Here is a 14,556-nt window from a genome sequence, read left to right as displayed (position 1 = left end):
ATAGTATGGATTGATGTAAGGAAGTGATTGAAGTAGGAATTGCTATAGATAACTTATTGAGGGACAGTCTTTGCACACTAATTCTTAATTATCCCTGATCAGGTGTTTATCTTTATTACTTTGAAAACACACTGTATGATGTGAAGCAATGATAGTAATAAACATTCCCGATGAAATATAAAGCTTTATTTATAAACATGTATTAGAAAAGTACAATATTCATCCATTCCCAGGCAGGCCAGCCCCAATTACCACACCAAAACAACAGAAACTACAGAATCTTACAGGGGAAAAAAAAATAAAAACAAAGTGCATATAAACAGTACAAACAGTGAAACCATGTGGAAGACAGAAAGCCCCTACCATGGTATGTCCCCTGGCAACCCATTTCTCCTGTTCCTTCTTTCCTCATTTGTCGTGCACTTGGCACTGTAGGAAGTGCAGTGGAGGCATCCACAGGGGAGAGGGTCAATATGGAGGGCTGCATGGGGCAAGGTTGCCCTGTCCAGCCGCTCATGGGACCTGACTGCATGTACCATTCAGCCCTGGGAGTCTTCCAAGCTGCTTCTGGACTGCAGCATAGGGTAGCTAGCATGCAGGCACTCAGGTTGTGGTGTGGGTGATGCAGCAGGAGCCACTACTCTTGCAGTCATTAGTGGCATGAGCCGCTCAAACAGTTGTTTCTGCTGAGCTCGGTCTTCCTCCCTCGGCTGCCATGCCTGCTCCAGGAATGACAAAGCAAGTGCCTGCTCCTGCACTGAAACCCTGTCCTCAAGCTGTGCAGCCAGACTGGGTCTTTCCTCCGGCCTCTTGCCATGCCTTTCCTCTAGCCACAAATCCCTCTGTCTTTGATTCAGGATCTGCTTGTTGGCCCTCTCCAGAACTTCAACCACAAGTTCATCATGGAAACGGTTCCTCTTGGAATAGTCCATGAAGGTCTGTTGGCCCAGGCTTCTGCTGCAACGTGGGCTAGCTGTGGAGATGCTGCCGTCAGTAGAAGTCGAGGGGCCTGGAACAGGACAAGGCACAGAGGGTTATTGTCTCAAATAGCTCAGTGCAGGAGCACAGAAAAAGTCCTTGGGGATTTCAAAGACATAAAATGATACTTTCACAAACTGAACATCAATGTATTGTGAGAGGGATGCTTCAGGCCACAGAAGCTCCTGGACACAGCCTAATTAATTGCCGCAAAAGAGGTCCAGACACAACTGTTAGTTAAAAATGCAAAGCTGTTTTTATTTTAGAAAACTGCACAACTAGTTCGGTTTTTTGCAGGGGAGGCATCAGCAGCTATGCGACAAAAGCCTTTTCTATCAGTGCAGTCTTTCCATATTTTGGAGGACATAATAGCTTTTGTGGTGCCTGCTGGGCAAAGGGAGAAGTTCTTTCAAGCTGCTGGTGCGAAACCTGAAGTTTATAGTAACTGAACAGTACTCCGATGATGGGGACAGGCTAGTCAGCTACTGAGGTGTTCCTGGAAAATATGTCCCGCTCTGAAACATGACTACCTATCTGGAGTTCCTGCTTCAGAAAAAGTTTGCAGCTATCAGCACCCAGGATTGGGTCAGAATTCATGAGAAAAATCAACAGGATGCTGCATTAGCTTCCACATGGCTAATCCTGTCATGGCTGCATGCAAACACACAGGACTCCATAGCCTTCCTCCCCCTCAGCACAATTCTGGACAAAGTTTCCAACCCCAGCCATATTTGGCACAAATGATTTTATCATCTGTGGACTTCACTGACTACCTGTAACTGAAATGGACCAGATTTGTAAAACTGAGCACATTTCCACTTGCCCCACACCCACACTGTTTCCAGATGGCCTGACAGACCAGTGAGTGGTTACAGAGTGGCATACTTACAGGCATGGCAATGGAAGGTTATTACCTTTAAGAAACATGAATGGCCCTAGCAAAAATCTGTGCCTTTCCAGTAACAATACACATCAAAGATGTTCTTTACAGTTTGCATTTCCCAATTGTCACTTTGAACGCCATGTGGTAGGGAGACAGAGGGAAGGGGATGCCAAGGCACTGACATACAATGCGCCATTAGCTTATATGCATTGCTAGCGAGGGCTTCTCATAACCTTTGCTTTGGTTCATAAAGTAGAAATCCTGCCCATTACTGTATTAACATACATTGAAATGGAGCCAGAAACTTACCAGGCTCAGGGGTGGCTTCAATCAGCTCCGGAGTGGGCAGTTTCTCAGGGGAACATCAAATGGCTCCTTCAAGCGTAGGCCCAGAACATGCTGCTGCTGCTCCAAAGTTGCTTTGGGACCGGTTCCAGCAACAGAGTGAGTCCACTGTCCTCCCTCGGTGCCTGCTGCTGACTCCCATCAGTCACCATGCTGAATACTGAGGCCAGCAGACGACCAGCTGACCCAGTCATCATCACCACCATTGGCTCCATGCTGGGCACAATGCCCAGCAGCTGGTCAAACTCCTCATAAAACTGGCATGTCATCTTCTCCCTGCACTGGCCTCCGGTCTGGTAAACGTGAAAAGCTGCCAGCTTCTTTGCTGTTTGCGTATGCATAGTCATTCCTAGTACTCTCACTAAAGTCCACAGTTTTGCTGGCTGGGCACCAGAGATTTACCAAAATCTGGCTGTGCTCCCACAACCATGAAGCAGCATGCTTTGCAAAAGGCAGCTGCTGTTCAGTCTCCACTGCAAACACAGAAGGCTTTCTGATGGTGCATTTGCAGCTGAGTGGTCAGAAGACAATGGAAGGGTTAACGTTGACTCACTGAGCTGCTGCTGTACACCATGGGGAGTTGCTCCTGTTTTCATTAGAAAGGACAAAGGAAGTTGGCCTATGGGATTGTGGGATACTTTTGGTGGACTTCCAGGACCCAAATCGGGGGGGCTGTACCTACACTGCAAAGCAATAGGGCTTGAGCCCTTGATCACAGCTTGACTGGGGCTCGGATCATCCAGTCCCGTAGGGTCCTAGGACCAAGGTTGAGTCTGAGAGATTTGTGTATAGACAGGAAGAGATTTGGGGTTCAAATCTCAGTCTGACCCCAGGCTTACATTGCAGTATAGATTTACCCTAAGTCAGTGGTTCTCAACTAAGGGTACACAGAGGTCTTCCAGGGGGTACATCAACTCACCTAGATATTTGTCTAGTTTTACAACAGGCTGCATAAAAAGCATTAGCAAAGTCAGTACAGACTAAAATTTCATATGACTTGTCTAAATAACTGCACTAAATACGATGTGCTGAAATGTAAGTACAATATTTATATTCCAATTGATTTATTTTATAATTATATGGTAAAAATGAGAAAATCAGCGATTTGTCATTAACAGTGGCTGTGACACTTCTGTCGTTTTAGGTCTGATTTGGTAAACAAGTAGTTTTTAAGTGAGGTAAAACTTGGCATACGCAGGACAACTCAGACTCCTGACAGGGGTACAGTAGCCTGGAAAGGTTGGGAGCTGCTGCTCCAAGTGGCTGTTCTGGCCCTTCCTTTATATGTGCAGTCCTTTAACAGTTTAAAAATGTAAGTAGGGTCGGTGGCAGTGATGAGTCCTGGCACGCTGGAGACCTGGCCTTGGGGACAGAAATAATACATTCTGCACACAAGCAACGAGTTTTGTGCCGCTCCGTGTGTGACATTTTATGCAAGTTTACAAAGGTGCAAATTATCACATTATGTAAGGTGTGATATATTTTCAAATAACATGTATACGCCCATAAATTTCAACTTAAGGTCAATACACCCTGCCATAAGCAGCGGCAGAGGTAGGGCACAAGTTTGGCAACTGTGGCAGGTGGCGGAAGAGTGTCAGGGGAGTAGGTGGGTGATACCAATTGGGGGCATGGCAAGGTGTATTTGTAAGGGCATTTGGGAGGCTAGGGGTAGCCAAGAAAAGCAAGTTCAGACAAGGTTCAGTGGCTGGGGGAAAACCTGGGATAAAAGTCTGGGGACAGCTAGGTTTGTGTGGGTATCCGAGGAAGATGGGGTGCCTGGGTTAGGATTTTGTGGGAGCTTGGGGAGGGGTTGGTAGGTATATATGAGTGTCTGGGACGCCTGGGGCTGGCTGATTGCTGGGAGAAAAGCCAGGGACCAGTACTGAATCCCTCTCACCTGCCGCTGCCATTGCTGCCACCATTTGCCTGCTGTTACCACCTGCTCTTTCTCCACTCTGATCCAGCGGGGACACGCAAAGACAGAGGCCGCTCATTTGCCTGCACCAGGTGCACCACAGCAACCTCTGGCAGCTGTGAGCTACAACTGCAGCCACCCCCGCGATCCTGCTTGCCTGCATTCCTGCTGTCCCATGTGACACTCAGGGCTGCAAGAGTATGCCAAGGGCAGCCAGGGTGAGTGAGTGTCCCACAAGATGTGGGATGTTTGGCAAGTCTGTCGACAGGCCACTTACTGGTAAGGTAGTTTGTCCCCAGTCCATGTCACTGCACTTAAAAGAGCAGCAGACTAATTTTATGGGAGGAAAATGAGAGGAAAGGGTTAAAGTGTGAATAAATACGGTCCAGAAGAGTTGGCACACCCAAATGTTGGGACCCAGTCTCCAAATTATAGTTTTCTTCTATCTTTGGATACTCAGCAGTATTCCGTAAGTAACAATATCACCTCTTTGCAGTTACACAGCAGGTTTATGAGTAATTTTCATACAGTGCTTAAAAGGATATATTAGCATTATTACAACATGCATTTTAAGAGCTTCCTGGTCAAGAGGATCTTCATATTAGAGGCCCATTTCAGACCTCCGAGAAATGGATACATATGTTAGTGTGATTTTAAAAGATCAATAGTATGTTGGGGATACTGATTTAGTTGATTTAGCAATAGTATGTTGAGGATAGCTGATTTAGTTGGGGATCGGTCCTGCTTTGAGCAAGAGGTTGGATTAGATGACCTCCTGAGGTCCCTTCCAACCCTGAGATTCTGTGTTTCAGCCCATCTGCTATTTCAACCGGGAGGGAAGGGGGAGCACATGTTGAGGCTCATTAGCTTTTACCTGGTCCTAAAACTCACATCCTTACAAATGGTCTCTAAAAATTATTGGTTTTCCCTATTTTTATCATATTTTTCCAAAGTCCTCCTTTGAATAAGGGAGTGGGAAGAGTCACTTTGCTGCCTTCCCTTCCAAAAGGGAGACAACGTTTGTTAACACATTGCAAAAAGGCTATTAAATTTCAACCTCCTTTATGCAGATCAAATCTTTCTCCCTAGACTGGACCATAAATCAGAAGGGGCCCCTCATCCTAATCACCAGTAGAGTCCTTATCAGATTACCCCAGCTTAGACAGCAAGCAAATTGGCAAATACCCAGTAAGTTCTTAAAAATGCATTTGGCATAACACAAACGTCATTGAGCAATAATATGTTCCTCTTGCATGTGTAACACATTCTGCCCAGCATTATTTGTCTTATTTATTACCCATTGCCATTAAATAAGAAGAAGATCTCTGCTATTTGTTCTTACACCAAATTCAGCTTTCAAATGAGTTATTTAAAATGATGGGCTGAATGCTAATCAAGTCTCCAATTTAGATGCACTGGAATAAAATTATATTCCCCTCCTGCCCCAATTCTCTCATATCACTCCTAGATTCTTTTTCAACTGCAAAAAAACCTAAAGATGTGAGAAGGGTGCTGTGACATTGCACGTATATGATTTTATAAAAATATGCTAATGAGTGTGAATATAATATAACTGGAATATGCTTCATGCAAAAGGTCTCTTGTAAGGTATCATTACAAAGATTATAATCTACTGAGTGTGATCATCCTATTTATATAAATGTATCACTCTTGTATCTGAAACTAGAAATATGAAATATAACTCTGAGGTCCTATTTTAGTTATGCAAAGTGTGGGCCATTAATGGTGGTTTGGAATCTTAATGGCTCTCATTAACCAGGACAATTAACTGTATATGGCTCTGTTTTATTTGTAAGTCTTTCTGTATACCTGTAGGCTGGCAAGTGGGTAATGAAGTCTTACAGTGACATGAGATCATGTCATCTGAACTGGAATCCATCTTTAACCTGGTGCTTTTCCATTGAGAAGGAGTGGGTGGGAACCCAGAGGGGCAAAGGATTCCAGCCTTATGCAAAAGATATATAAGGGGGTGGAACAGAACAAAGCCGGGGGGCATCATGAGAAATCCCCTAGCTACCACCTGAGCTGGAACAAGGGCTGCACCAGGGGAAAGGATTGTGCCCAGACTAGGAAGGCATCCAGTCTGTGAAAGAAACTTATTGAAACATCTCTGAGGGTGAGATTTTATCTGTATTCAGTTTTATTACTGTACTAGACTTAGACTTGCATGTTTTATTTTATTTTGCTTGGCGATTCACTTTGTTCTGTCTGTTACTACTTGGAACCACTTAAATCCTACTTTCTGTATTTAATAAAATCACTTTTTACTTATTAATTAACCCAGAGTATGTATTAATACCTGGGGGGGAGGGGAGGGGCAAACAGCTGTGCATCTCTCTTTATCAGTGTTGTAGAGGGCGAACAATTTATGAGTTTACCCTGTATAAGATTTATAGAGGGTAAAACAGATTTATTTAGGGTTTGGACCCCATTGGGAGTTGAGCATCTGAGTGTAAAAAACAGGAACACTTCTTAAATTGCTTTCAGTTAAGTCTGCAGCTTTGGGGTACGTGGTTCAGACCCTGGGTCTGTGCTGGAGCAGACTGGCGTGTCTGGCTCAGCAAGACAGGGTGCTGGAGTCCCAAGCTGGCAGGGAAAGCAGGGGCAGAGGTAGTCTTGGCACATGAGTTGGCAGCCCCAAGGGGGTTTCTGTGATCCACCCTGTCACAGGTGCAATGTTGTTCTTGGCACAATACAAATCAAAAACTAAAACAGAAGCAAGTTATATAAAAATGGGAGCAAGTTCTCCCTCCACTGGATGCAACTTTCAGCGACTGACAGTAAGTCTCTATTGCAACTGTACCAAGACAGTAAATAAACATTGGAATAAACCTGTGCTCTCCATCATTTACCTTTCATAGGTGCTAAATGCATGAATGAAAAGGGAGGCAAAGTACATCCAACTTAATTAGCCATAATTATGAGCCCCAATGTAACAGAGTAGCAGTTTCGGTATTACTATGCGATACCGCAGCTGTACAAATACTCAATTCTGCCAGCCTTGCTGTCCTCAGTAAAAGTGACAAAGTCCTTAATGCGAGAGTTCCCTACTAACTGCACTCACCAGCACCAGGGCACTCTGTACTTTAGAACTGGGAACTGAGAATATTTTACTGTCTCCCATGCACTGTACTGGCACAGCATGAACAATAGCTATTCAGGGTTCATTGCCACTCTCAGCATAAACTCTATTTTAACAGGCTAACAACTAAGCCAATGACACAAGGTAGGGAAGCCGAGCATCTGAGAAGAGGTACACCTTTTGCTCCAAATCTGGTAGGAGCGAGGTGTGCAACTTGAGAGAGAAGGTAGAGGGACTTGGATATAGTTGGCACCTTTAATTACTCTGTAAATGTCCCCTCTGACTATTTGAAGAGCAGTATTAACTAAGGCTCTGGGAGAGCAAGTGTTTATTTAGCACTTCTCGGGCAGAGGGACAAGATGCCTGTTCTGACAAAAGAACTTTGAGAGTGGACAAGGAACGAGGACAAATGTCAGTTCTGGAACCAAACATTCATGAAGTCATTTTAATCCCTGGAGATTAATTTCCTCTCCTACAAATAGTAACAGATTTCACAGTGCGTGTTCCTTTTTAGCCACACTTCTAGCTGACGCACCTTGTTGAAGACCCAGATCTCCCCGTTCACTGTTGGCCTGGGAACACCATGCCCATTGTAGTGAAAGAGGACTCTCTCTTCCTTGGCATTTCGACGCAGCGATGTACATAGTTTCTTAACTTCATCCACAGTAGGATCGAGGCTCTGCTTGTACCGGGCCTGATGACACCAAAAATAAGTGAACAGTATTAATTATGTGCACATGCATATTTGAGATGCATAGAAGCATAAACACTTCAATACACAGGAAACAGTATGCATTACATATAACGCTCGCTAAACAACCAAATGGCAAAACGTTTCTGCCACTTTTCTTCTCTCCACTGTTTGACCACTTTACCAGTCCTGTGCACACCTTAACTCTGATCCATTTCACCCAAGGACTGCTACTGGCATTCCAAATGCCTTAACAACTTCAAACATCTGCTTTTATTTACTGATTTTAACTCAGCCTACTCCAACATTGTTTTCGTTTCCCTATTCACAATTTCCCCACAAATTACACCAGCCTGAGGCTCAGAATTGACAATATTCAGTCTTGCACTATTGACACATTTATGGTCAGATATTTCTGCAACCTTTCAGGGCTAGATATTGGTTCTAGCCTTGAAAGGCCCAAACAGGTAAAACAGCTATTTTAGGTAACTGTTTAAATGTTTTTAAAATTATTTTTCTTCCCTTCTGAGCTCTGTATAGATGGACTCTTGGTACAAAGGCACTTCTCTTTACTAGTGGATAGATACAAAAATAGCCCCAGTAAAAAAAACATAACATCTAAAACAGTGGGTCTCAATCATTTTTCACCTCAGAGCTAAAATCCTCCTGCCATTTCTTGCTGGACCCACCAAAATGCTTTTCAGACACAAAAGGATTGATGGATTGAGGCCACAGCAAGAACCCATAGCTGTTTTGGGATAGGGGATTGCTGGGCACTGAGTGGAGATAGCAATAGGAGTGAATGGGTGCCCAGTGTGGGCAAGGTATGCTGATACCCAGGAAGATCCTGACCAAAAGAGGGCAGTTGCTCCCTCCCAAACACTCAGCTGGACCATTACTGCTGCCTCCAGGTTAGGAAGAAAGGGGAACTCCGGTGTGGTTTCAGCAGGACTGAACACAGAGGCACAGCAGATATAGGAAAAGAAGAGAGCAAACTGTCTTCTCTCCCCCGCCCATTACTCTCGCTGGGTTGTAATAAATTGGTTAGTCTCTAAGGTGCCACAAGTACTCCTTTTTTTTTAAGACATGAAAGCTTTTGCAGGAAAAAAATATGCCTCCCGATAAAGGTCAGAAAAATAGCTGGATTGTGGCAATAGTCCGGTCTAAATATAATGAAGCTATATACAATTTCAGTAATAGTTTCACTTTAAACTATGTAGGCTTCTCCATCACAATAGCTCATTAACATAAGCAGTTCTGCAAGGTGAGAAATGCTACTGGGTCTCAAAATAAGATCTCTCCTCCTTTGCACATATGAAAGACTACGTTAGAAGAATGCTAAATTAAGAGATAGTCACTTTAAAGGTCAGCTAGTGTCCAGGACATGCCAAAATAGGTTAAATAAGCCTGATGAATTATGGGAAAATAAACTAATGCCTGCACTATCAGCCAGCACCAGTTAACAATATTCACCATTAATTCAGACGAACTTTTTGAACTATGTCATGTCAAAGTTCTAATCTACTAGAACACTGGATCGTTTGCTGGAGCTGGCTACCTAACTTTTAGCTATTATTGTCAGCTATCAGATTGCTACAGAGTCCATGCACTTCAGACTTACTGAATGTGCCAATTATGCTAAGGACTTTATTATTAATTTTATTCAAGATTTTTATATTAAAATTATAGGTCATAGGCTGACATCCACAACTCAGAACACTGAGCAGATTGCACCAAAGAGTACATCTTTTCTGACAAACACATTCCAACAGAGACCATGCACCCCAAACCCTACACTGGATACCTGCAACCTGATGATCATGCAGCAATGTTAAATGGGAACCAAAGACACCTAAAGTAGCAGCAGCTTTCACTTTCCTTCTGGACGATCCTATTATAACCTTGGGTGCTTCAACTTAACTACAGCTCAGTCCTAACAACATATTACATTGTAACACAACACTAACACAATGTTACAAACATGAAAATCCCAGAGCATTTCAGCCCAAGTTGGAGCATAACATCAGTGAAAATCAATGCTACAAGACCATTCTTACTCAACGACTTGATGAGGGAAGTAGAAGTAACTATGACTTTAACAAAGCCAACCACCTTAAAAACATGCATTCAGTGTATAAAACCATGCAGATTCCAATGCTTGTGTGTCAAGGGCCATAAAATCTAAGCAAACAAGTTCAGCAAATCTTCCACGTGGAAGCTGGCTTGCTTGTTAAACTAAAAGGTGTACATTGAGCCAAAGCCTGGTGACAAGAAAACGCCTTTCAGTTGTCCTTTGGAAAGTCAGAATCTCTGTCTCTCCCTGACACTCAGAACAGACGTATCTAAGGGACTAGAAATCCAGAATCACAATGGCCTCAAGAACTAAAGCTGCTATATTACAGCAGACAAGTCCCGCATATAAGAATAGGACAATCTTAAACAGATACAAAACATTTTCTACCTTAGACTGTGCACCTTAAGTACAATTTTGCAAACTACGAAGACAATTAAATCATTTTTTATGTATTAAAAGACTTCCATAACCATTCCCAGTACAACATTTTACGTTTGTTGTACCTTTAATCAACACAACAGACAGCTCAACAGAACTGTGATAATTGAGAAACATTAAAACCAAAGTTAACACTCAGCATTTCAAGCCAATAAGCAAAAAGAATGCCTTGCAGTGCCTGGTTTCATCCCTTTAAGACACATTCCTGAGTGTCGGACCAGCAGCAGACACCTAGTGAGGCAGGGAGGCAACCTAGTGACAGAGGATGTGGAAAAAGCTAATGTACTCAATGCTTTTTTTGCCTCTGTTTTCACTAAAAAGGTCAGCTCCCAGACTGCTGCGCTGGGCATCACAAAATGGGGAAGAGATGGCCAGCCCTCTGTGGAGATAGAGGTGGTTAGGGACTATTTAGAAAAGCTGGACGTGCACAAGTCCATGGGGCCGGACGAGTTGCATCCGAGAGTGCTGAAGGAATTGGCGGCTGTGATTGCAGAGCCATTGGCCATTATCTTTGAAAACTCGTGGCGAACGGGGGAAGTCCCGGATGACTGGAAAAAGGCTAATGTAGTGCCAATCTTTAAAAAAGGGAAGAAGGAGGATCCAGGGAACTACAGGCCAGTCAGCCTCACCTCAGTCCCTGGAAAAATCATGGAGCAGGTCCTCAAGGAATCAATTCTGAAGCACTTAGAGGAGAGGAAAGTGATCAGGAACAGCCAGCATGGATTCACCAAGGGAAGGTCATGCCTGACTAATCTAATTGCCTTTTATGATGAGATTACTGGTTCTGTGGATGAAGGGAAAGCAGTGGATGTATTGTTTCTTGACTTTAGCAAAGCTTTTGACACGGTCTCCCATAGTATTCTTGTCAGCAAGTTAAGGAAGTATGGGCTGGATGAATGCACTATAAGGTGGGTAGAAAGCTGGCTAGATTGTCGGGCTCAACGGGTAGTGATCAATGGCTCCATGTCTAGTTGGCAGCCGGTATCAAGTGGAGTGCCCCAAAGGTCGGTCCTGGGGCCGGTTTTGTTCAATATCTTCATAAATGATCTGGAGGATGGTGTGGATTGCACTCTCAGCAAATTTGCGGATGATACTAAACTGGGAGGAGTGGTAGATACGCTGGAGGGGAGGGATAGGATACAGAAGGACCTAGACAAATTGGAGGATTGGGCCAAAAGAAATCTGATGAGGTTCAATAAGGATAAGTGCAGGGTCCTGCACTTAGGATGGAAGAATCCAATGCACTGCTACAGACTAGGGACCGAATGGCTAGGCAGCAGTTCTGCGGAAAAGGACCTGGGATGACAGTGGACGAGAAGCTGGATATGAGTCAGCAGTGTGCCCTTGTTGCCAAGAAGGCCAATGGCATTTTGGGATGTATAAGTAGGGGCATAGCGAGCAGATCGAGGGACGTGATCGTTCCCCTCTATTCGACATTGGTGAGGCCTCACCTGGAGTACTGTGTCCAGTTTTGGGCCCCACACTACAAGAAGGATGTGGAGAAATTGGAGAGTCCAGCGAAGGGCAACAAAAATGATTAGGGGTCTGGAACACATGAGTTATGAGGAGAGGCTGAGGGAGCTGGGATTGTTTAGCCTGCAAAAGAGAAGAATGAGGGGGGATTTGATAGCTGCTTTCAACTACCTGAAAGGGGGTTCCAAAGAGGATGGCTCTAGACTGTTCTCAATGGTAGCAGATGACAGAATGAGGAGTAATGGTCTCAAGTTGCAGTGCGGGAGGTTTAGATTGGATATTAGGAAAAACTTTTTCACTAAGAGGGTGGTGAAACACTGGAATGCGTTACCTAGGGAGGTGGTAGAATCTCCTTCCTTAGAGGTTTTTAAGGTCAGGCTTGACAAAGCCCTGGCTGGGATGATTTAACTGGGAATTGGTCCTGCTTTGAGCAGGGGGTTGGACTAGATGACCTTCTGGGGTCCCTTCCAACCCTGATATTCTATGATTCTATGACAACAAGGAGGCTAAGGAATGGAGGCCTTGTTCTATCACACTCGCTGTTCTTCAGGAGTTTCCTCACTAGACAAAGGCAAAGGAAGACAGCCTCAGCACTGGCTTCTTTCTTATTCCTTCTCTCTCCCCACTTACAGTATTATTATGAAGGTGCTGATTTGCAAAATGTGCATCTTAAATCATACTCTGCCTGTTGGCACCTTTACAAGACACTATAACCAGAGCCCTCAAGTAGTGGGTAATTTTTCAATTCCCACTTTTTTTTTTTTTTTGAGAACTTACTCATTGAAATATCCCTCATGTCCTTTTAGCATAAATATTAAATATAGCTCACAATTCATGAAGACGAATGCATACTTTAAAACAAAAGCCTGCAGATCTACAGATCTGAGAGAAACATATCATTTACACATTTATAAACACAGGGATGCAGGAGGAGGGGACGGGAGAGGGAGCAGAGCCTGTAAATGAGCAGATAAACGCCTACCTGTCTGCCAAGGACTTTTAGCCATCGATCCACTCAGCTTGTTCTGATGCACATTACAAAAAACTAATATCTATTAGTTTTACCCATGATAAGAAACAATCAGCCATTTGTTTTGTGTTTTTGATAAACCTTTAAGATCTTTTTCAGTGATGTGGAGGAGAATCAGAAAAACAAACAACAACAAGGAAAGTCCAGCTTTTTACTATTTCATTGAAGGGTGGTGGTAGGATCAGGGGTGATAGTGTGTGGGAGTTAACATTCATAATAAGATGATAATTGCATCCATTTCTCTTTCCAGAACTGCTGCTGCAAAGTCTGTAGAGGGGAGAGAGTGGGGGATTGGTGTACAAAGAAGAATATGAAGACACCAGATTGTTTTTTTACTCTTAGTTATTTTACCAGCTATCAGATTGCCAAAGTGAGTTCTCTAAAACACTGTGCACAGCTGTTGTCCGGTATTGGTGACAGCTCAAATCTTGTACAAACAGTAAATCAGGATACAGGAATCCAGACCAAAAATACATATCACTCATCTAACGAAACTGCAACTTAAAGTCTCCTTTTCAATAAATGCGCTCCTGCATTTTGATTGCTTTGTGTCTTAAGACACAGGCATCCCTATCTTTCTATGAAATGTTGCATCTATTGCCTGCAATTTTATTTTGTTCTTCAAGAAGGAATATTTTAAACTCTGAACAAAGCTCCATTTAGGGAATGATGGAAGGGCTGAGATTGAAGTGTTCTCTGTTCAAGCCCATCCTGTAAAACTGAAATATTTCATAGTGCATGTTTATTTTCTTTTACTTACATAGAAATGAAGAGTCCCCCTCTGCAACAAAACACATTATGAGGAGAGCACAACCTATCGTTCTGTAGCCTAGAAGACATAACCGCACTCGGCATGATGAATGCGATCTCCTTTGCCAAACCATTAGATTAGAAACAGCAAATTTTGAATGGGTGACAGAAGCTACAGTTTGCATGGAACAGAGTTAATTTCATGAACAGAACTGTATAAATCTTCTATAAAAACTTCAGTGAGAGGAGCTTTATAAACACTTAGAGATTGATGACAACAGGTTATCCTTGGGAACTGAAAGACCATTTTCCTCAGGATGTGGTGTCACTGTGCCTCCGTGGGTCACAACTGAGAATACCAAATTCAGGACAAACTGCTGAGAAATAGGGTAGACACCCCAAAACTGGTGGTTATTCTCCCATAAGATACACCAAAGCAGCAACAAAAGTAAACTTCTGTTTCAGCACACTGGCTGACAAGAAGACAGAAAAGCAGTCTCCTTAGGTATTCCAGTCCTCGATTCAACACCCAGCCCTGGTCTACACTAGCACTTTAGGTCGAATTTAGCAGCGTTAAATCGATGTAAACCTGCACCCGTCCACACGATGAAGCCCTTTATTTCGACTTAAAGGGCTCTTAAAATCCATTTCCTTACTACACCCCTGACAAGTGGATTAGTGCTTAAATCGGCCTTGCCAGGTTGAATTTGGGGTACTGTGGACATAATTCGACGGTATTGGCCTCCGGGAGCTATCCCAGAGTGCTCCATTGTGACCGCTCTGGACAGCACTCTCAACTCAGATGCACTGGCCAGGTAGACAGGAAAAGAACCGTGAACTTTTTAATCTCATTTCCTGTTTGGCCAGCGTGGC

General features: G+C 43.6%; 1 protein-coding gene across 6 annotated transcripts in view; it reads right to left on the bottom strand.

The window, feature by feature from the left end:
* Positions 1-14,556, bottom strand: part of RPTOR (regulatory associated protein of MTOR complex 1) — a 311,995-nt gene that overhangs the window by 190,389 nt on the left and 107,050 nt on the right. For all 6 annotated transcript variants that reach the window (XM_073312081.1, XM_073312077.1, XM_073312079.1 and 3 more), the window contains exon 4: positions 7,763-7,921. In XM_073312081.1, coding sequence (XP_073168182.1) covers positions 7,763-7,921 — 159 coding nt within the window. The remainder of the gene's footprint in view (positions 1-7,762; positions 7,922-14,556) is intronic.

This window comes from Lepidochelys kempii, chromosome 14 (genome assembly GCF_965140265.1).
Source record: "Lepidochelys kempii isolate rLepKem1 chromosome 14, rLepKem1.hap2, whole genome shotgun sequence".
Taxonomy (NCBI): domain Eukaryota; kingdom Metazoa; phylum Chordata; order Testudines; family Cheloniidae; genus Lepidochelys; species Lepidochelys kempii.
This window is presented reverse-complemented; position numbering and strand designations above follow the sequence as displayed.